The following is a 21,691-nucleotide window of genomic DNA, read 5'->3' on the forward strand; positions in this document are numbered from 1 at the left end:
GCCCATCGAGCCTGGTCCTTCATTCAATAAGTTCACAGCTGATCTGGCCATGGACAGCACCTACTGGTTTGGACCCAACAACCTTGAATTCCCCAACTATACAAAAGATTTAATGAGGCAGCCTGCACTCCATCCTTGGGTAGAGAATTCCAAACTCCCTCCTCTCTGGGAGAAGCAATGCTGTCAAAGCGCCAGGGATTCGAATCCAGCACTGTCTGTAAGAAGTTTGTACGTTCTCCCCATATCTGCAGGGTTCTCCAGTTTCTCCCCACCGTTTAAAATGTACTGGGAGTGTAGGTTAATTGGGTGGCATGGGCTCGTGGGTCAAAAGGGCCTGTTAACGTGCTTTATGTACATTTATATCTACCGTATATACACGTGCAACAGTTGGTACCGTGTAAAAGTCAAACCCCCTATTTTTGCCCAAAAATGGAGTATTTTCCATATATTAAATGTGGGCCCTCCTCATTTTTGGCCCCATCTGCCCTCCCATGTAAACTCCCAACGCCACTGTCACCCTCCCATCAGAGTTCCCGATGCCCCGACCATGCACTTTTTGCCCAGGATCCGGCCATGCACACCCCCTCCCCCATCCGAGTTGGTGACGCCCCAGCCATCCCCCCCATCCGAGCTCTCAACACCCCAGCCGCTCACTCTCGCTCTAGATCCCAGCAAACCCCCTCCCTCACTCATTTACCGATGCCCCAGCTGCCCTTCCATGCGAGATCTCAACGCCCTGACCGCTCACTCTTGCCCAGGCCCCAGCCGCCCTCCCATCTCTGCCATGGCCGTTCGCCCATCTAAGCTCCCGACGCCCAGAACGCAGATACTTACCGCAATCGTGTAATATGTCAACCCCCTAAAATTTACTCTAAAATATGGTCCACGAAATTCAACTATTACACAAGGTACTCACTGAACCATATAAACTAACTAGGCCATGTCAACTAGTTCTAGTCTCACCTGCCAGTTGAAACACTCGCCCTGCTTCCAAATTTCTTCTATTACTTTTAAAATGTTACGCCTTTCCAAATTTCCCCCTCAGCTTTCCTAAACTCCTGAGGCTGCCTTCACTGGCACCTCCCTGTCAGCACTTACAACCCTCCGTCAGCACCACTGACCCTCCTGTGGAGAGATCTTCCCATTAAAGGTGGCACAGTTCGTGCACCAGCGGCCCGAGTTCAAATCTGATGCTGTCCGCAAGGAGTTTGCATGTTCTCCCAGTGTATGTGTGGGTTTTCCTGGGTGCTCCGGTTTCCTCCCACCGTTCAAAATGTACGGGGGGTGGTGGCGAGATGACGGTTAATTGAGTGTGATTGGGCGGTGCGGGCGCGTGGGCCGGAAGGGCTGTAAAAAGAAATAACCCCAGACCCCTGGTACTACCCCATCCATGATTCTCTAGATTGATTCCCAACATCATTCATGTCTCCCTGAGGCAGCCTCTCAACACTCCTCCTCTCTCGAAAGGATGGCCCTGCCTTGTTATCCACACCATTCCTGCAGGGCACCCCCACGGATTCGGAGGGTGCAGTGTGCACCCTGTTAAGACAGTGCGCGGGAAGGGTGGTATTCCAGTAATGGGCAGCAGCCCTGAGACCACCGAACAGTCCATGCACCCCCTCCTGAGACTCTGGCTTGCTGGTTCAGAGAAGGGCTCCCTGGTCCTGACGCCTCGAGGCGCTCGAGCGCAGCCAAGGACCGGGGTCTCACCCTGAAGGCCGGCTCTGGGATGCGTTTGTAGAAGTCGTCCACGGGTGTGGTGATGTTGACAGGCACGGCCCACTGTTCCTTCTCCATCACAGGGTCTTCCTGCTTCATGCTCGCTGGGGCAGCCGCAGCCGCGCTGACCCCCTGCGGAGAGAGCAACCATGAGTCTGCTGTCCGTCCCTCATCCTGTCTCCCCCCCACAACGCACAAGGGTCTGGGATGCCCTACCCCCCCTCCCCCTCTCAGCCTTGATAGGCGGTGGAGACAGGAATGGGTCCAAGGTTAAAAGCAAGGAGGACTTTCTCAACCCTGCCACTCACCACCTTGACAGGGAAATGGACAAAGCTTTGGGAAAGAAGGGGGTTGGCGACCTCAACTAAAAACACAGCACGATGGACTGAATGGCCTTCTTCTCTGCTCCAGACCCATCAGTACCCCCAACTGGCAGGGATACCGAAAGGAAGCTGGGATAGGGGCAGAGCCAAGGATATGCAGAGAGATACACGCTCGCCCCACCGAGTAAAACATTCCCCACCTTGCCTTCAATAATGTTTAATCCCTCCCACAGTCAAACACGGCTCATGTGAGGCACCCGACAGCCCTTGGGGTTGCTCGCAGCCTCTACCCTGGAGGATCTCTCTTTCCCCCACCACCCCCCCCATTTCAGCCTGCCCGTACCACCTTTCCCTGGTGGAACAACATTCCCCAGTCCCACCACTCACCATGCCAGCCCATCACCTCCAAGCCCAGAGCACCACTGGCTATAATCAGAGGCCAGGACCTTAGCCTGAGCAAACCCAACAACTCCAGTGGCTGTAACCACATGAACCACCCAGAGCTGTCCCGGGGGAACTCTCTGAATCTGGACACAAAGGACCACCCCGACCCAGGGCGTCTTGCCGACTCCAGACGCACAGACCGCTCAGGCCCTGATGCAGGGGGTCCGGCAAACATCCATCACCCCGGGTCTGACCAAATGGACTTCTAGACAGAGTCGGTGAGGGACTGGGGCTGAGGGCGAGATGGGGGCTGCTTCCAGTGACTGCACTCTCTCAACTCGCTCTGTGCCAGGTGGAGGGTAATGTTCCTATCTTGGGCTTTAACCTGCAGCACTATCTCCTCCAAGCTGTTGGTTCTAGGGATGGAGGGCTTGGTTTCGACACTTGGCACTTTCTTTTCCTCCTCTTCGTCGCTGGAGCCCCCAAGATTGAAATCGTCCATTGCTCCGATGAGGTGGGTGAGGTTCAGGAGGCCAGGTGCTGTATTCTGCTCTGTGAATGGGGCAGTGAAGGAGAAAGCAGGCATCACCAAAGCAGCAGGGACACGGGAGCTCCCCACAGCTGCAGCAAGGATCTCCCCTTCTGGATGTGATTATAGAGGCTACATTAAAAAAAATATCCACCATGTTGTATCTAGGATTGGAAGGCTTTGGTTACAAATAGTGGATGGGACTTCATTCCTTGAAGGGTGGGAGGCTGAGAGGGTACCTTAGAGGTTTACAATATCAAGCCCATGGAGAGAAAAAATTGGTAGCACAATCGGAGCTGCTGGAACGACAGTGATGCCATGCCACTGGTGTGGGCCCAGGAGAGCAGGGGGCGGAGACAGAGCGCGGCCCTGAAGGGTTGAACCACCTGGTCCTAAACGGCCCGCCAGAGGGGTCGACAGTGTTTTTAAACTAAAATCCTGTAACCATGAGTCTGTGACCAAGATGGCAGAGCCTGTGCTTGGCAGCCGCCGAGAGAGGTTGCAGGCTCTGGGGAGTAGTGGAAACCAGGAGAACGCCACCTTCCCCCACCCTGTTAAGAAGACCCGACGGGATGGTGACTAAGGCGGCAGACTGGCAAGGGTCTCGGGGGTGTGAGGGACCCACGCAGACCGCGGGTGGGGGCCTGTGCGGGCTGCTTGGACTCTGGCTCATGGGAACCAGGTGTAAGAGCTGCGGTTCACGAGAGTGGTGAGGGCAAGAAGGGCTCCCAGAGGGCCTCGGCCGCTGGTGGGGGGGGTGGAGGGCTTCCTGACCCTATCGGAGGTTTGGGTCTTGGGCTCGGGTCACTGGCGGACAGAACAGGAGTCTGTGCGGCTGCGGAAGTGCTGGAGGCGAATCCACGACCCTGTGACTCCTTTTTGCTTCTCTTTCTCTCGTGATGGGCAACACATGGCGAATAGGCAGGTAAAAGGTGACAGTGTTATGTTACAATGCAATAAAGGAATTTTGGAGCCACCATCCATCAAGACTCAGTGGATAACCCTGACCTCAAGAGTCAAGGGGCTGTGGACAAGCCCCGCCCCTGAGACTTAACTCACGAAGGATGAGTCGGCTGTAACAGCCGCAGAGCCGAGGTCCACCTTACCTGCTCAGGTAGACTCAAGGAATGCTCACCTGGTGAGGGGTTCCCTGTAACGAGGGAATAGTCACTGCTTGACAGAAAAGGGATCCAACAGGCAGACGCCACAGGATTTCCCCAAAGGCGGGTCCTGTTTGACGAACTTGCAGGAGTTCTTTGAGGATATAACAAGCACGGTCAATAGAGGGGAGCAGATGGACATTGTTTATCTGGATTTCCAAAAGGCCACATAAAAGACGTACTGAAGATAAGGATTTATGGAGTTGGGGGCAATGTATTAGCATAGATAGAGGAATGGCTAACCAATAGAAAGCAGAGAGTTGGGATACAGGTTTGTCTTCCTTGTTGGAAACCAGTGGTGAGTGGGGTGCCGCAGGGGTCAGTTCTGGGCCTACCAACTGTTCACGATATACATGAACCATCTGGAAGAGGGTACGGAGTGTCTAAGTTTGAAGTTGACTGGGAAAGCAAATTGTGCAGAGGATACGGAGAGATATCGATAGAAGCGCGTGGGCAAGGGTCTGGCAGATGGAGTGCAATGTCAGTAAATGTGAGGATATCATCTTTGGAAGGAAATATGGAAGATCAGATTATTATTTAAATGACAAGCAATTGCAGCGCGCTGCCGGGCAGAAGGACTCGGGAGGGCTTGTGTATGAATCGCAATAGGTTGGTTTGCAGGTGCAGCAGACAATCAAGAAGGCAAATGGAACGTTGGCCGTCATTGCTGGAGGGATGGAATTTAGGACAGAAGGGGTTCTGCTGTAACTGTTCAGGGTCCTGGCGAGGCCGCATCTGGGGAATTCGTGCAGTTCTGGTCTCCTGACATGAGGAAGGATGGACTGGCTTTGGAGGCGGTGCAGAGGAGGTTCACCAGGCTGATGAAGGGGCTGGCCTATGAGGAGTCGTCTGGGACTGTACTCGCTGGAATTTAGAAGAATGAGAGGGGATCTTATAGAAACGTGCAAAATTATGAAAGGTACAAGACTGAGGTAGATCACTTGATTCCATTGGTGGGGGAGACCACAATTGGGGGACGTAGCCCTAAAGATCAGAGTAGTAGATTTAGGACGGAGATGAGGAGGAACTGGTTTTCCCAGAGGGTAGTGAATCTGTGGAATTTGCTGCCCACTGAAGCAGTGGAGGTGACCTCAGTAAGTATATTGAAGATAAGGTAGTTGGGAATGAAAGGATATGGAGAAAAGAGATGAGCCGATCATCACATCAGCAACAATCTCGTTGAATGGCAGAGCAGGCTCGACTGGCCAGATGGCCGACCCCTGCGCCTATTTCTTATGGTGACAGTGCTGTGCCCAAAACAGCTGCTACAGCAGTGTGCACAGGGACCCACACTGTGGCCGGGATCCAGGAGGCAGCAAGGCCAGTCCTGACTGAATCCGCATGCTTGCCCGGTTTCCCAGAGCTCACCCGTCTGCCTGAAGTCCATTCCCTTCTTCCATCCAGGAGGCACGCTCAGCAAATCTAACACAGACATGGGCAGAGCTTTAGTCTGGGCTCAGCCCCACCTGGCCCCCAGCCCCGGTACAAGGCATGGGCCCCACATACCCGGTCAAAGGAAGGGGGAGGGGTGGTTCCAACCCCTGTCCTCAACTCCCACTCCCGGGGAGGAGTCCACACCCACCCCATTCTCCTCGCCTCCACCTGTCATGGGACCTACCACAGCCCCACTCCCCCCCCCCACACCCTCTCCAGTCTACAACCCATGCCCATCCCCTCTCCCCAGTCCTCTTTAGTCTGTGGGGACAGCCATTCCTTCCTCCCGAACCTCTCTACAAACTGTGGGAGATGACCAGAGTCCACATTACCACGCCCATCTCCCCAGCCCTCTCGTCTGGGATGTGCCCCGCACCCATCTCCCTGACCCTCTCTGGTCTGGGGAACACCCCCCCCCCATCCCACTCTGGTCTGGGGACACATCCCACACCCATCTCTCTGTCCCTCTGGTCTGGACAGTCCCCAAGCCCATCCCCCCGGCCCGCTCTGGTCTGGGGATACGCACCGTTCTCAAAATCAATGTCCTCTTCCAGGTGGCCCACTGTCTGAATCAGATCCAGGTTCGGCTCCTCCAGGCCCCCTGGGGGGGGGGTCAGACACAGAGGTCAGACACAGAGAGGGTAGGGTGAGGTGGGACTGAGAGCAGGACGCAGAAAGGGCAATGAAATTATCGATCGACGTAATCAATGGGTCAATTGCAGTGACCTCTCCCTCCTGTTCGTACCTCACTACCCTCTCCTGCTATTCTACGGCCTCCACCTTCCACACACAAACATGATCACTCCCTCACTGCACCTTTTGGCAGGAGGGCTTCCCCCAGCTTTCCACTGGTATTCTGATGCCTGGTACCCCTTCAGCCAGTTTCAAGCTGGTCTCCTGTTTTCCAGCTCCTCCATTCCCCTGGAACAAACGACCCATTTCTCTCTGGGAGGACCCTCTGTGGCCTTGCTCTTCTCCCAATTGCAAGGGAGGGTTTGAATATTTGAGGGGCGCTTGGCCCAGTCTCACAGGCACCAGGATGACCTGGGCAGTGCTTGATCAGGGCCTGGCTAACCTATTCTCCGTGCATCAACCATAGCATGGGAGCTGAAAGGTAACAAAAATGGCAGTGCTGGTGGAGCTGCTTAGCGTCAGCGCTGCCGCTGGTGCAGTCCCATGGGGAGTGGAGGTACAGCGCTCCCGCAGGGTCCAAATGCCCGTCAACTGTCGACAGCTCTGCACAGGCTATGAACGGCCCATTAAAGGAGTTTACGGTGGATTTTAAATCCCATGATCGCAGGGGCCGCGTCCACGATGGTGGCGCCTCTAATCGGCAGCAACCACAAGGGGTTACAGACTCCAGGGGAGTGGAGGACTGGTGCAGGGCACCAGAAAAAAGGGAGACCATCGCCCATCTGAGAAGGAGAAGCAAGGAGATGACCAACAGAGACTGCAACCATGGCAGCAAGCCAACTCTGCGGCTGAAAGACCAATGCAGCACCGGGCTACTGGTGACTCGAGGCGAGGACCCCCCCCGCCAGAGACTGCGGACAGGTGGAGACTGGCTCGAAACTGGCTGAAGGGATACCAAGTATCAGAACCAGGTTGTGAGGGGTTGCTGAAGGGTTCCTGACTGTGTCGGAGGTTCAGATCTGGAGTTCGGGCTGCCAATGGGTTGGACTGGACTCTACGTGGCCACAGAAATGCTGGAGGTGAATCTATGGGCACCCGGTGACTCTGAGAGGACTCTTTTTTTTGCTTATCTAAGAGGCACTACAGGCAATTTTTGCCGATGATGAATCTGTCCGCCTTGCAGCAGGGAAAAAAGGGAAATTTCATGTAATAGGACAGTTTTATTGCAATGACAATAAATTGAATCTTGAAAAGCGACAGATTGATAACACGAAGATTATGCTTCCTGAACATGTTTAGGTGTATTTTATGGAATCACAAAAATCATCTGAAGATGTTCCTGTTTTTTTTTTAAAAAAAGATTATAATGAGGAGCGTTTGGCAGCTCTTGGATTGTATTAATTGGAATAGAGAATGAGAGGAGATCTCATAGAGGCAATTCGTATTTTGAAAGGTTTCGATAGGGTAGATGTAGGTAAGATGTTTCCCTTGGTGGGTGAATTGAGGACAAGGGGCATAGTCTGAAAATGAGAGGTTATCCATTTAACACAGAGATTAGGAAGAACTTCTTTAGCCAGAAGATCGTGGATCCCTGGAACTTGCTGCCGCATACAGCAGTGGAAGGCAGATCATTGGGAGTACTTAAACAAGAAATAGACAAGTATCTCATTAGTGAGGGCATCAAGGAATATGGGGACAAGGCCGGAAACTGGAACTAGTGTAGAGTAGCTTAGTGTAGATTTACGGAACAGACTCAATGGGCCTAGTGGCCAGCTTTCTGTCCCTTTGTCTTGTGATCTGTGATTTTCATGATTTCCTGTCTTATTTTAAGTCTACTTCAAGCACACAAAACCGGAAAGTGCAACATGTCATTCATGTTCTGCATTCGCACTTGGATCTTGGTGCAATCAGAGTCGGACACGGTGAAAGACTTCACTAGGACATGGTGACCGTGGAAAAGCGGTAACCGGAATCCATCAGCGCCGGCCGACTATTGTTGGACACAAGAGGCATCAGATGCGGAGTGCAAATGAAAATCAGCGGCAAAACATTTTTTTTAGGTCAGATGGTCATATGACCACCTCAGCGCCATCCTCCTGCCTCTCCCCCCACCCCCTCCCAAATCCAGAAACCTGATGTTTTAAACCTCCATAGCCCTCTGTGGAAGAATATTTTAAAAGATTCTCCTAACTCTGTATATCCCCTGATGCTGAGACTGTGAGCTTGGTGCTGGACTCGTCGGCCCAGAGAAACATTCTTCCCTGTTCAGCCCAGTGAGAATTTCATGCCTTTCAATGAGATTCCAGAATTGCAGAGAACATGGCTCCAGTCTACCCGAACTCAGCTGACACAGAACCCTGCAACTAGCCCAGTCAATCTTCACTCCCTCCCTCCCTGACAAGTTCATCCTTCCTCGGATGAGCAAGTGTAGTCTGGCCTCTGTGGGATTGCAGACACATCGTCATTGCGGGGAGTCAAGCACGAAAGTCTGCAGACACAATGACTGAAATAAAAACACAAAGCTGGAGAAACTCAGCAGGACAAAGATAAAGATACATTTAGAGCTTGAGCATCAAGAAAGAATAGAAACGAATAAAATTATGAAAGGCATAAATAAGATAGAGGTAGGTAAGTTACTTCCATTGGTGTGGAACACCAGAAGTAGGGGACATGGCCTTGAGATCAAGGGGAGTAGATTTAGGACGGAGATGAGGAGGAACTGCTTTTCCCAGAGGGAGGTGAATCTGAGGAATTCACTGCCCGTTGAAGCAGTGGAGGCAACATTTAAGACAGTGTTGGAAAGATTTTTACATTGTAAGGGAACTAAGGGATATAGGGAAAAGGCAGGTCGGTGGAGATGAGCCTATCATCAGATCAGCCATGCTCTCATTGAATGGTAGAACAGGCTCAATGGGCCGGATGGCTGACTCCTGCTCCTATTTCTTATAAAGGGCTTAAGCCCGAAACGCGGGTTATGTATCTTTATCTTTGCGACGTTAAGTTCATGGTGGGGGACATTGCCACCCTGCAAAGTGGGTCACTGAGTCATGGCGGTAATAACGTACTGCTCCCCAGGAATGAACTCAGCCTTTGCTGTGGACTAGCCGAACGTCCGGAGCCTGTGGTTACCGGGGCCAAATTGTCTCTGGGAAGTGTACCTGGCCAGAAGGGGTAATTTGTGGAGCTGCCTCGCACGGATTGAGTCGGGGGGCCAGGCGGCCTCTGCAGGGAGAGCGAGTTCTTCACTGACAGCCCAGTGTCCTCCAGTAGCACCTGTCCAGGGACACACGACATGGTTTAACACAGCAATCTCCACACAAGCCCTTACACAAGATGAATTCACTGTCTAAACACTGCCAGGTGACATGAATTCCTGCCCACCACCACACCTCCTCTCCCACCATCCTGACCAAATGTGTGCTGGTATCATGTTTGAGTCATTTAGTTCATCTCTGCTTCCTGATCGAATAGCCTTGCACACCAAATCTGGTAATTCTTTCAATCTCCCCCTCCCTCCGTCTGACACACATCACCCTAGCCTTTAGAAACGAGCATTAAAACATGGACTATTTCAGATTCTGGGCTTTTGAGTTATATTTGTATCTAATGGCTCTCAGTCCAATCCCACTCTTCATCACCTGTAATATCCCCCCGGGGGACTCTGTCGCTCTATCCTGTTACCCAGCGAATTCCCCTCCCATGCAACAGACACTGTCTGTAGTTTCTTGCATGCTATGAACCTCTCACCATAGTGAAAACTCTGTCCAAACCTACAAGTACATAGTAACTCCCCACCCCCAACATCCCCCAAACCCAGGGTAGGCTGTCCTTACCTCCTAGTACCCCGGTAACTCAAGTTTATTGTCATCTGAAGGCAAAAGTACAACCTGGCAAAACAGCATTCCTCCGGTCCTCGGTGCAAAACACGCAGACACACAACCAGACATAACACACGTACCAAATACATATGCAGGACAAGTATTCATATATACAAATAAATAGGTAAATATTGTATTGTGAATGTGAGAGTCTTGCATGGTCAGTGTGAGCAGTTCCTTTGGTCGATCAGCATTCTCACTGCCTGCGGGTAGAAGCTGTTCCTCAACCTGGTGGTGCTGGCTCTGATCCTACTGTATCTCTTCCTCGACGGGAACAGCTGAAAAATGCTGTGTGCGGGGTGGAAGGGGTCCTCAATGATTTTGTGTGCCTTCTCCAGTGAACCTCTCTGCCGCTCTTATGGTCCTGTGAATTGACCTCTGATCCATTTCTCTGCATCAACCATCCCCACACTGTGATGCAGCCGGCCAGGATGCTCTCGATAGAGCTCCTACAGAAGGTTGACGTGATGGTGGATGGTAGCCCTGCCCACTTCTGTCTTCTCAGGAAGTGCAGTCACTGTTGCACCTTCCTGACAAGGGAGGAGATGCTGTGTGTCCAAGAAAGGCCACGAGTTAAGGAACTTGATGCTCTCCACTACAGAGTTGTTGATGTGTAGAGGAGGGTGGTCATTCCTGGTCCTCCTGAAGCCCATGATCATCTCCTTCGTTTTGTCCATACTGAAGCTCAGGTTGTTACTGTCATTTCATGAGATCTTCCACCTCTTCTTGGTGGAGCGACTCATCGTCGTTGCTGATGAGGCCACCTCCTGTTGTGTCATATCAACCCCACACTTCCTCGTCCCTCAGTAACTCACCCTTGGGGCAGACTGTCTGTATCTCATGGTACCCAAGAAACTTTCTCCCCACCCCAAAAACAGGGTAGGCGATCAGTACCTCCAGCAACCTAGTAACCCCTCGGGGTAGATTGCCTGTACCTGCTCGTACCCCAGTAACTGTCCATAACTACCCAGAAACACCTCCACCCAGAGGAGACTCTGTCCGTACCTCCTTATACCCAAGTAACTCCCCTGTTGTCTGGTTGCGTTCCACTTGCAGCGTTGAATGAACTGGAGTAACGTCCATCTGATACAAAGCATCGACACATTTCTCTCTGGGCCAGATCCTAGAAACCACAAGCAGTAAAAAGGCATTAGAATGAAGGGAATGCAAAGCATAAACTCAAGACGCGGAGCTTCCAGAAACTGGGGGGGCTCATCACAATGAGCCTTGCAGGTTTTACCCACCTGTCCAAGCTCCTGATGCCCCAACTGCCGATCCTCACCCACCAGAGCTCCCGATCCCCTAGCTGCAGACTCTCTCAGGTCCTGGCTACCTGCCCATCCGAGCCTGCCCGAGTCGGGCTGCAGTCTCTTCCATCTCCTCCCTCTCCACCGCTCGCCAAAGTCGCACTGCCGTCTCTCCTCCCTCTCCTCCACCCGAGACGTGCTGCCGCCTCTCTCTCCACTAGTGTAACAGCACCAGGGGAATAGCCCCCTTCTCGGTTCCCCTATGCTGGTACAGTGGTTTCAGCTGCGTGGGGGATTATGGGTAGCAACGATGGCCACAGAGCCGCCACCGGGCTGACTGAAGGTGCCGTGACGCTGGATGGGTGCCAGCATACGGCGATTCAGAGGTGCTTAGAAAGTGCCGGAACAACGTGGGATATTCCAAGCGGAGTTGAGCGAGGGTCATGCTTGATGGGTAAGGTCCCTATAACTAAGGATACCACTATTTAGAGACGCGGAATGCGACGGGATACACGGGAGATGAGCAAGGGTTGCGTCGGGTCACGTTTGGCACCAAACTCCATCATTGACGAAAAAAGTGCCGGTTTTTGGAATTCCAGATAAAAGGTTACTTGTTCAAATATATTTGGGAGCCCTTAATTATTTAAATGTCTGGATTGTTTAATCTATTTATTAAATATTTTATATGTAATGTTCATCTCTTAATATTTTTATTTCTTTTTGGATTGTATTAAATGTTGTTGCCAGCTCCTTACCCTTTTCCTTCTTCTCCCCCACCCCCGTCCATGGCTTTTTTTCCATTCTCTTAAGGCATGGAGGGGGTTACTTCTATGCTTAATGTGTATTTTAAGGATACAATATTTTCTTGCATTGAGTCTTTTTTGTATATGTAAATATATTCTTTGCTTAAATATTAAATGAAATGTAATTAAAAAGAAAGAAGGCCTCTGGGATGCTGGGATTCATTAATGGGCGGATTGAGTTCGAGAGTTGAGAGGTCACTCCGCAACATTACAAACTTCACTTTGGAGCGTTGTGTTCAGTTCTGGTCACCTCATTATAGGAAGGATGTGGAGAGGGGGCAGAGGAGATTGACCAGGACATTGCCTGGATTGGGAACCAAGTCTTATGAGGCAAGATTAGCAGAGCTGGGATTTTTCTCTTTGGAGCGAAGAAGAATGAGAGGAGACTTGATAGAGGTCGACAAGGTTCTGAGAGGCATAGATAGGATGGACGGACAGCACCTTTTTCTCAGGGCAGGAGTAGCAAACACCAGGGGACATCTGTACAAAGTGAAGGAGACATCAAGAGTACTTTTTTAAAAATAAACAGAGTTGTGGGGGCCTGAAATGCCTTGCTGGAGGTGGTGGTGGAGACTGTATTATTAGGGGCATTTAACCGACTCCTAGACAGGCACATGGATGGAAGAAAAATAGAGGGTTATGGGGTAGGGAGGGTTTAGTACCTTTTTTGGAATATATGAATTGGCACAACATGGAGGGCCAAAGGGCCTGTACTGTTCTATGTCAATCTGGATAAGTGCGAGGTGATGCATTTGGGAAGGACAAAGCAGAAGGCTGAGGACAGGGTTAATGATTGGTTACTTCAGAGAGTGGATGAACAGAGGGACCTTGGGGTTCAAATTCATACATCCCTCAGGGTCGCCGCACAGGTTGATAGGATAGTTATGAAGGCCTCGAGGATGCTGGGCTTCATTAATAGAGGGATTGAACTCGAGAGTTGTAACTCTACAATTCTTTGGTGAGACCACACTTAAAGAGTATTGTGTTCAGTTCTGGTCACCTCATTTTAGGAAGGATGTGGAAGCTTATGGAGAGGGTGCAGAGATTTAAGGGCCAAATTGGCCTGTTTCTGTGCTTTAATTGGACTGGAAAATAAGTCTTACAAGGCAAGGTCCACACAGCTGGGACTTTTCTCTCTGGAGTGAAGGAGGATGTGGGGAAAGTGGTGGACAGCAGAGCCCTTTATCGCAGGGCAGGAATAGCAAACACCAGGGGGCAGCACTACAAGGTAAAAGGAGAGGTTCCATTATTGTCACTGCATTTAGAATATAACATACATCAAATTCTCTAATCTTGTCTACCGTAAGGAAGACAGAGAGTCACCACTTGTATAGCGCCCCTCGCAGAAATGAGGCCCCAGCAAGGAAGGAACTTGCAACCCCTGGTTTGAAAAGCCAGTATTTTAGAGGTCACACACACACACACACACACACACACACACACACACACACACACACACACACACGCACACACACACACACTTAGGTTCATGGATGAAAGAAAAATAGATAGTTATGAGGTGGTTCGTTTTTTTTGGTAGGCATATATAGGTTGGCACAACATCGAGGGCCAAAGAGCCTGTTCTGTGCTACAACATTCTATGAAATGCTGGGGGTCTCTTGCAACTGAAAGGGTAGCACGATTTCAGTCGCTGGCTCTACTGATTGAGGATGGGATAGGAAGATGTAATCGAGGCACAGGGGCACTATCACCTTGCTTCGTGGCAGGGCATTGCTGCCTGCTGACCCATCTGCCAAAGTGCTACCTTACTGCTTCTTCTGTGCACCAGCCCAGTATCTGCCAGGGAAGGACAGCTTCCTTCTGTGGCGCTGCTCTTCAACACCGAGGAACTTACTTCTGGGAGTTTTCAAAGTGATGGAGGAGAAGCTTCTCAGGATCAGACAGGAAGTGCATCTCTGCCTCAGTGAGGAGGTCCACGGCGAATGGGGGCAGGCCATGTGGAAGCTGAGGGGAAGAGAAGAGTCAAGATGCACAGTAACCTTCAACCAGTCCCTGCATTCAAACAGCTCCACAGGCAAACACTGGAGTTCCAAACAAATCCTGTGACATTCGCCCCAGTCCAGTACTGGGCCCCTCCCAACTCAACTTTTAAAGTGCCTACTTCCTCAGGAGTTGGCCAATGTTTGGTATGACATCAGAAGCATTGGCAAATTTCTCCAGATGCACAGTTTCGTGTGGGGACACCAATACCCCGAAGCGTAAAGCCCTCCAAAAGGTAGTGGACACAGCCCAGGACGTCGTGGGTAAAACCCTCCCCACCATCGAGAACATCTACAGGGAACACCGCCGTTAGAGAGCAGCAGCGAGCATCAAGGATCCCCTCCGCCCAGCACACGCTCTGTTCTCATGGCTGCCATCAGGAAAGAGGTATCGTTGCCACAAGACTTACACCACCCAGTTCAAGAACAGCTGCTCCCCCTCCACCATCAAACTCCTCAACAATAAAACTCAAGGATTTATTTAAGCACTCTTACTTCTACTCTTCACTGAATTTTTTTCGTCTCTGTATTGCAGTTTGTTTACGTCTTTATTCATTGACCTGTGTACAGTTTTTTTTGAACAACCAATAAGTGGTAATTCTGCCTTGCCTGCAGAAAAAAGAATCTCAGGGTTGTATGTGATGTAAAGTACATACTCTGACAATAAATCTGAATCCAGAATGGGCTTCCGAACGAGAGAGAATAAGGACACGTTCAATCCCCAAAGGTGCTGGACACCAGGGGTTTTACTGTATCTCCCCTTCCAGCAGACTGGTGGGGCCTCATTCTCAGGCACTGGGACCAATTCTGGTCTCACATGCAAGGACGGAGAGAGCAGTGTCCCAAGGTGTTGACCAGAGGGGCTTCAAGCCCGAAACGTCAGTTATGTATTTTTCTCTTTGCTACATAAAGGACACTGTTTGACCTGCTGAGTTTCTCCAGCTTTGTTTTTACTTCAACCATGGTGTCTGCAGACTTTCATGTTTTACTATTGGTCCAGAGGATCCTTCAGCCCGATGCGCCTGCGTACACCTTTATAGTGTTCAAGTCTCGAACCTTGGAGAGATAGGTGCCCACTGGTATTGGAATCCAACCTGAGTCTGATGTGAATGCCTATACAGTTATTAAGCAGTAAGTGTGATTAAGTATCATTTGACTCCCGTGTGTACAATAAAGTGACCTGATTCTGACAACTGCATCCAGATTCGTCTCTCTGTGAACTCATTGAACCTGATACTATTCCTCACACAACTATCCTAACCAGAAACTACTCTGGGTCGACCAAGAGGTCTATCTGCGTTTTTTATTTGAATATTTTATTTAAGTTTTAAGAAAATACAGAATATAGGACTCAATTAATATAGTAACAATACATTGAATATAAAATCATAGAAAAACATTCATAACGTCCACAAAAAAAAGGAAAGGAGAATCCCTCTTCCCCAGATTCGAAATTTGAAATAAAAGGAGAGAACAGCAGGGAATAGAGGGAGATGAAAAGAAAAAAAATAGAGAAGAAAAAGCAATGTTCGTGTCACATCATTTTAAAAGTTTTACATTTCAAATAAGGAGTATACTAATTGACAAATATCAAAATAAATTATACAATCTGCCCATTTAAGTCATCTAAACAAGGATGCCAAATTTTGACGAACATTCTGTAACTATTCCTAATCTTCTCAAGGGGAATACAACTTTGCACGTCCACATTCCAACAATCAATGTGAAGTAGGGGATCGGATTCCATGTTACTGCTATACATTCTCTGGCTACTGACAATGCGATTTTTAATAAATGTAGATTTAGGTAGGTATTTAAAAATTATGAAAGGAATAGATAGACTAGACGTAAACAGACTCTTTCCCCTGAGGGCAGGGGAGGTTGGAACAAGAGGCCATGTTAACGGTAAGGGAGCAACACTTTAGGAGAAATATTAGAGGTGGCTTTTTCACTCAGCGAGTGATGACAGAATGGAATGAACTTCCAAATGAGATAGTTGCGTCAGGGTCCCTTCTGTCATTTAAGAGAAGGTTGGATGTGTACATGGAGGTGAGGGGGTTGGAGGGTTATTGGCGGTGAGCGGGAGGTTTGAGCTAGTGGAGTTGAACCGGCGCAGACTTGAAAGGCCAACCTGGTCTGTTTCCACTCCATAAATGGTTATATGGTTATGACATTGAGGTGACTAATGGTGGTACCTCAGTTGTGGAAATCCTGGAACCACATATCTCTCTCTGCAAACCTACAAAGAAGCTTATTGAGTGGTAAACATTTACCTTTCAAGCACCAAAGCCTGGCGAACTTTAGACATGTTAAATTCTGTGCACAGTATAAGAATTGCCTGCAACCAATGAACTTGGAAGAATGAGAAGTGAGATTGAACTTTACACACACTTTACATACATGTGCGCTTAGAATTAGAAGGGGGTTAAGTTGGGTTAGTTAAGTTAATAGAGATAAGTTAAAGTTTGATTCTGTTTTCATGTTTAAAGATAATTTTAAAAAAATTTTGTTTAAGTAACTACTTGTCTTGATGAATATCTATTGCTGCTGGTTTTGGGGTCCTCTGGGCTCATAAGTCATACGCTCGACGCACAGATCTGACCAGCATTGTGGATCGAGTCTTGAATCATCATCCTTTTTTGCCCTGATTGTGCTGTGAATATTTTTTTTCTTTATCGTTTCATATTTATTATCTCTTTTCCTGCCTCTTGGCATATTGTAGTAATTTAATTTCTACTTCCTTAGTTAGTCTATCTTACTCACCTGTGTGACTGCAACAAGAATCTCAGTGCATCTGTACGCTGTACTCACGACAAAAAAAAGCTCTCATACTGTATACTGTATAAGTCCGATACACCGGGTCTAAATTCCGAACCTGGACAGTCAAGTCTCATCACTGCTGCCACCTGCCTGCCGGCTCTGACGCCATCTGCCGCGCGCTCCGCTATTTGAGAACTCTCGGTGCTCCTCCGCGGGGTCAGTCTGCCGTCGGCTCTGCGCAGGCTTTAAACTGCCCATCGACAGTGGTTTATTTTAAAATGCAGGTGCACCCCATTTTTCGAATGCTCGCTTTGCAAAAATTCGCTTTTACGAAGAAACCTGCGTCCGCTCTCCGAAAGAAATTTGAAAGGGTTTTCGCTTTTACGAAAATAGCCTTCAGTACGTAGTGAATGGCCCTTCGCTTTACGCCATTTCGGCTAATGAAAGGTTTCAGAGGAAGCTCTGCTTTCATAAAGTGGGGTTTCCAAATAAAATATAAATCTTTAATTGATCATGTTATTAAAATATTGTGATTTGCTTTCTACAGCATGCACTGGTCAGTGATAAGTGCTAGATATGGGGGAAGGGAGGGTCATCTTGCACAAAAGGGATCACTCAAAACCAACATTTTAGGTGGAAATTCCTAGACAACGGCATGTACGGCACTTATTTGCAGGGCTGGAGTGCTACAACAGAGAGCAAGGCTGTGCCAATGAGCCACAGTAAGGTGCATACTCACTGTGGTCAATGGGAGAACAACATCCTTCTTCACTGGCTGAGTGATCAGTTCAAACTTCCCCGAGCACCCCACCTCCAGGATGGACAAGGGAATGTCGTAGGCATCTCGGGGAGGGACTTCTTTAAAGCAAGCGAAGGAGAGAAGAGATTACACAAGGCCCTCATAGTGACGGCATTCACACTGACTAGAGTAAATAGAGTCAAAGGCTACCAACTGGCAGAGAAACACAAGATCTTTCTTAATGGAGCTAGTAGAAGAATATTGGCCCTAACGAATTCCTGCTCCATGGATCTCCTCCTGCTTTTCCCGATCTACACCTGACCATCAGCTCCTTTCAACACATCTCGTCCCACCTAAAAATTTGTACCGTTCACCTCAACACCTTTTCTGCCTTCTTTGGAATTCTGTACATGTTCGCTTAAAATAACGGCCCGGTTGGTGTAGCGGTGAGATCAATGTCTTTACAGCGCCGGTAATCAGGACCGGACTCTGGGTTTGAAAACCCTGCGCTGTACGCTCTCCCTGTGTCTGTGCGGGTTTTCTCCGGGAGCTCTGGTCTCCTGCCACCCTTCAAAAACATACCGGGGTGGAGGTTAATGCTCATAGGGCCAAATTTGCCAGTTACAGTGCTGCATGCCCAAATTTTAAATATGTAACATTTAAAAATTGACAGCTCCTCAATGTTTACATGGCCTTGGTTAGATCACCCCACTGCCTTGTTCTAGAGCAGTGGCTTTCAAACTGCCCCCCCACCCCCCACTCACATTCCACCTTAAGCAATCCTTGTGCCATAAGTGCTCTGTGATTAGTAAGGGATTGCTTAAGGTGGATGTGGGTGGAAAGAAAAAGGTTGAGAACCACTGCTTTAATCGTATCTACCCCCACAGCCCCTGAACCCTCCTACATCCTCCACAGCCCCTGAACCCTCTACATCCTCCACAGCCCCTGAACCCTCCACAGCCCCTGAACCCTCTACATCCTCTACAGCCCCTGAACCCTCTACATCCTCCACAGCCCTTGAATCCTCCACAGCCCCTGAACCCTCTACATCCTCCACAGCCCCTGAACCCTCTACATCCTCTACAGCCCCTGAACCCTCTACATCCTCTACAGCCCCTGAACCCTCTACATCCTCCACAGCCCCTGAACCCTCTACATCCTCCACAGCCCCTGAACCCTCTACATCCTCCACAGCCCCTGAACCCTCTACATCCTCCACAGCCCCTGAACCCTCTCTCCCCCCAACATCCCCTGACCTCGCTCTCCCCCCACACAGCCCCTGAACTCTCCTTCTCCTCCCACCACAGCCCCTGAACCCTCTCCCGCCCAACACAGCCCCTGAACCCTCTCTCCCACCAACAGCCCCTAAACCCTCTCTCCCGCCCCACACAGCCCCTGAACCCTCTCCTCCCACATAGCCCCTGAACCCTCCCCCCACACAGCCCCTGAACTCTCCCTCTCCTCCCCCCACAGCCCTTGAACCTCCTGAACCCTCTCTCCTCCCACACAGCCCCTGAACCATCCCCCAACACAGCCCCTGAACCATCCCCCAACACAGCCCCTGAACCATCCCCCAACACAGCCCCTGAACCATCCCCCAACACAGCCCCTGAACCCTCCCCCAACACAGCCCCTGAACCCTCCCCCAACACAGCCCCTGAACCCTCCCCCAAGACAGCCCCTGAACCCTCCCCCAACACAGCCCCTGAACCCTCCCCAACACAGCCCCTGAACCCTCTCTCCCACCAACAGCCCCTGAACCCTCTCTCCCGCCCCACACAGCCCCTGAACCCTCTCTCCCGCCCCACACAGCCCCTGAACCCTCTCCTCCCACATAGCCCCTGAACCCTCCCCCTAACACAGCCCCTGAACCCTCCCCCCACACAGCCCCTGAACTCTCCCTCTCCTCTCCCCACAGCCCTTGAACCTCCTGAACCCTCTCTCCTCCCACACAGCCCCTGAACCATCCCCAACACAGCCCCTGAACCATCCCCCAACACACCCCCTGAACCATCCCCCAACACAGCCCCTGAACCCTCCAACACAGCCCCTGAACCCTCCCCAACACAGCCCCTGAACCCTCCCCCCAATACAGCCCCTGAACCCTCCCCCAACACAGCCCCTGAACCCTCCACCAACACAGCCCCTGAACCCTCCCCAACACAGCCCCTGAACCCTCCCCCAACACAGCTCCTGAACCCTCCCTCCCACACAGCCCGACCCCTCACTCCCCCCACAGCCCCTGAACCCTCTAACACCCTCACAGCCCCTGACCCTTCTCTCCCCACCAGCCCCCTTCTCCACCCAGCCCCCTTCTCTCCCCCAGCCCCCTCCCCCAGCCCCCTTCTCTCCCCCAGCCCCCTCCCCCCAGCCCCCTTCTCGCCCCCCAGACAGCCCCTGACCCCCCATCTTCCCCCCACACAGCCCCTAAACCCTCTCTCTCCCCCCCACACGACCCCAGATCCTCTCTCTCCCCACCCCCACACGGCCCCAGATCCTCTCTCTCCCCACCCCCACACGGCCCCAGATCCTCTCTCTCTCCCCACCCCCACACGGCCCCAGATCCTCTCTCTCCCCACCCCCACACGGCCCCAGATCCTCTCTCTCCTCCCCCCTCACACGGCCCCAGATCCTCTCTCTCCCCCCCCCCCCCACACACGGCCCCAGATCCTCTCTCTCCCCCCCTCACACGGCCCCAGATCCTCTCTCCCCCTGCCCCCTTCTCTCCCCCCACACCCTTCTCTCCCCCCACACCCCCTCTCCCCTTCTCCCCCCGCCCCTTCTCTCCCCCGCCCCTTCTCTCCCCCGCCCCTTCTCTCCCCCCGCCCCTTCTCTCCCCCCGCCCCCTTCTCTCCCCCCCACATGGCCCCAGATCCTCTCTCCCCCGCCCCCTTCTCTCCCCCCGCCCCCCTCTCCCCCCCACCCCCCTCTCCCCCCCACCCCCCTCTCCCCCCCCACCCCCTCTCTCTCCCCCCCCTCTCTCCCCCACCCCCTCTCTCCCCCCCCATGGCCCCAGATCTCTCCCCCCCACCCCCTCTCTCCCCCCCACCCCCCTCTCTCCCCCCCCTCTCCCCCCCACTCCCCCTCCCCCCCTCTCTCTCCCCCCCTCTCTCCCCCCTCTCTCTCCCCCCTCTCTCTCCCCCCTCTCTCTCCCCCCTCTCTCTCCCCCCTCTCTCTCCCCCCTCTCTCCCCCCACCCCCTCTCTCCCCCCACCCCCTCTCCCCCCCCACCCCCTCTCTCTCCCCCCCCACCCCCTCTCTCTCCCCCCCACCCCCTCTCTCTCTCCCCCCCCACCCTCTCTCTCTCTTCCCCCCCCCTCTCTCTCTCCCCCCCCCCCTCTCTCTCTCCCCCCCCACCCCCTCTCTCTCCCCCCCCCCACCCCCCCTCTCTCTCCCCCCCCACCCCCTCTCTCTCCCCCCCCCACCCCCTCTCTCTCCCCCCCCCCACCCCCTCTCTCTCCCCCCCCCCACCCCCTCTCTCTCCCCCCCCACCCCCTCTCTCTCCCCCCCCACCCCCTCTCTCTCCCCCCCCACCCCCTCTCTCTCCCCCCCCACCCCCTCTCTCTCCCCCCCACCCCCTCTCTCTCCTCCCCCCACCCCCTCTCTCTCCCCCCCTCTCTCCCCCTCCCTCTCTTCCCCCCCTCTCTCTCTCTTCCCCCCCTCTCGCTCTCTCTCTTTTCCCTCTCTATTTCTCTTTCCCCCCCTCTCGCTCTCTCTCTTTTCCCTCTCTCTATTTCTCTTTCCCCCCCTCTCTCTTTCCCCTCTCTCTCTCTCTCTCTCACATCTTACCTAATCTCTCCTCCTCCATTTCTGCCAGGCAACCTGACCTCTCACCCGGAAGAGCCTCCCTTTCCTCGCCGACAGTCATAAGAATCCACCACAAAAAATTATTGTAAGACGTTAAATTTTTAAGCTTTCCTTGACCTGGAATATTTCTTTATTTAGGCGAATTTAGTTTATTCTTTTGGGGTGGGGGTGGGCGATCGCGTCCTTAACAAAGATGGCGAACTAATCACCAACCAGAGGGGAGAGGATCAGGCTTCTCCTCTATCAAAGATGGCTGGCGTTGTGGGGTTTTGGGGG

The 21,691-nt window shown here is 51.9% G+C and overlaps 1 protein-coding gene across 5 annotated transcripts in view; it reads right to left on the reverse strand.

The window, feature by feature from the left end:
• skic2 (SKI2 subunit of superkiller complex) overlaps positions 1-21,491 on the reverse strand; it is a 71,493-nt gene extending 50,002 nt beyond the window's left edge. For 4 of the 5 annotated variants that reach the window (XM_069919589.1, XM_069919590.1, XM_069919588.1 and 1 more), the window contains exons 1-9: positions 21,398-21,491; positions 17,610-17,728; positions 13,966-14,075; positions 11,066-11,183; positions 9,341-9,455; positions 6,076-6,150; positions 5,484-5,537; positions 2,812-2,978; positions 1,711-1,851 (exon numbers count right to left, since the gene is read on the reverse strand). In XM_069919589.1, the coding sequence (XP_069775690.1) occupies positions 1,711-1,851; positions 2,812-2,978; positions 5,484-5,537; positions 6,076-6,150; positions 9,341-9,455; positions 11,066-11,183; positions 13,966-14,075; positions 17,610-17,728; positions 21,398-21,476 (978 nt within the window). In that variant the 5' untranslated portion in view covers positions 21,477-21,491. Of the gene's footprint in view, positions 1-1,710; positions 1,852-2,811; positions 2,979-5,483; positions 5,538-6,075; positions 6,151-9,340; positions 9,456-11,065; positions 11,184-13,965; positions 14,076-17,609; positions 17,729-21,397 lie in introns of those variants that run through there. The other variant, XM_069919591.1, reaches the window with a different exon arrangement.
• Positions 21,492-21,691: the final 200 nt, after the last annotated feature.

This window comes from Narcine bancroftii, chromosome 2, assembly GCF_036971445.1.
Source record: "Narcine bancroftii isolate sNarBan1 chromosome 2, sNarBan1.hap1, whole genome shotgun sequence".
In the NCBI taxonomy this organism is placed as follows: domain Eukaryota; kingdom Metazoa; phylum Chordata; class Chondrichthyes; order Torpediniformes; family Narcinidae; genus Narcine; species Narcine bancroftii.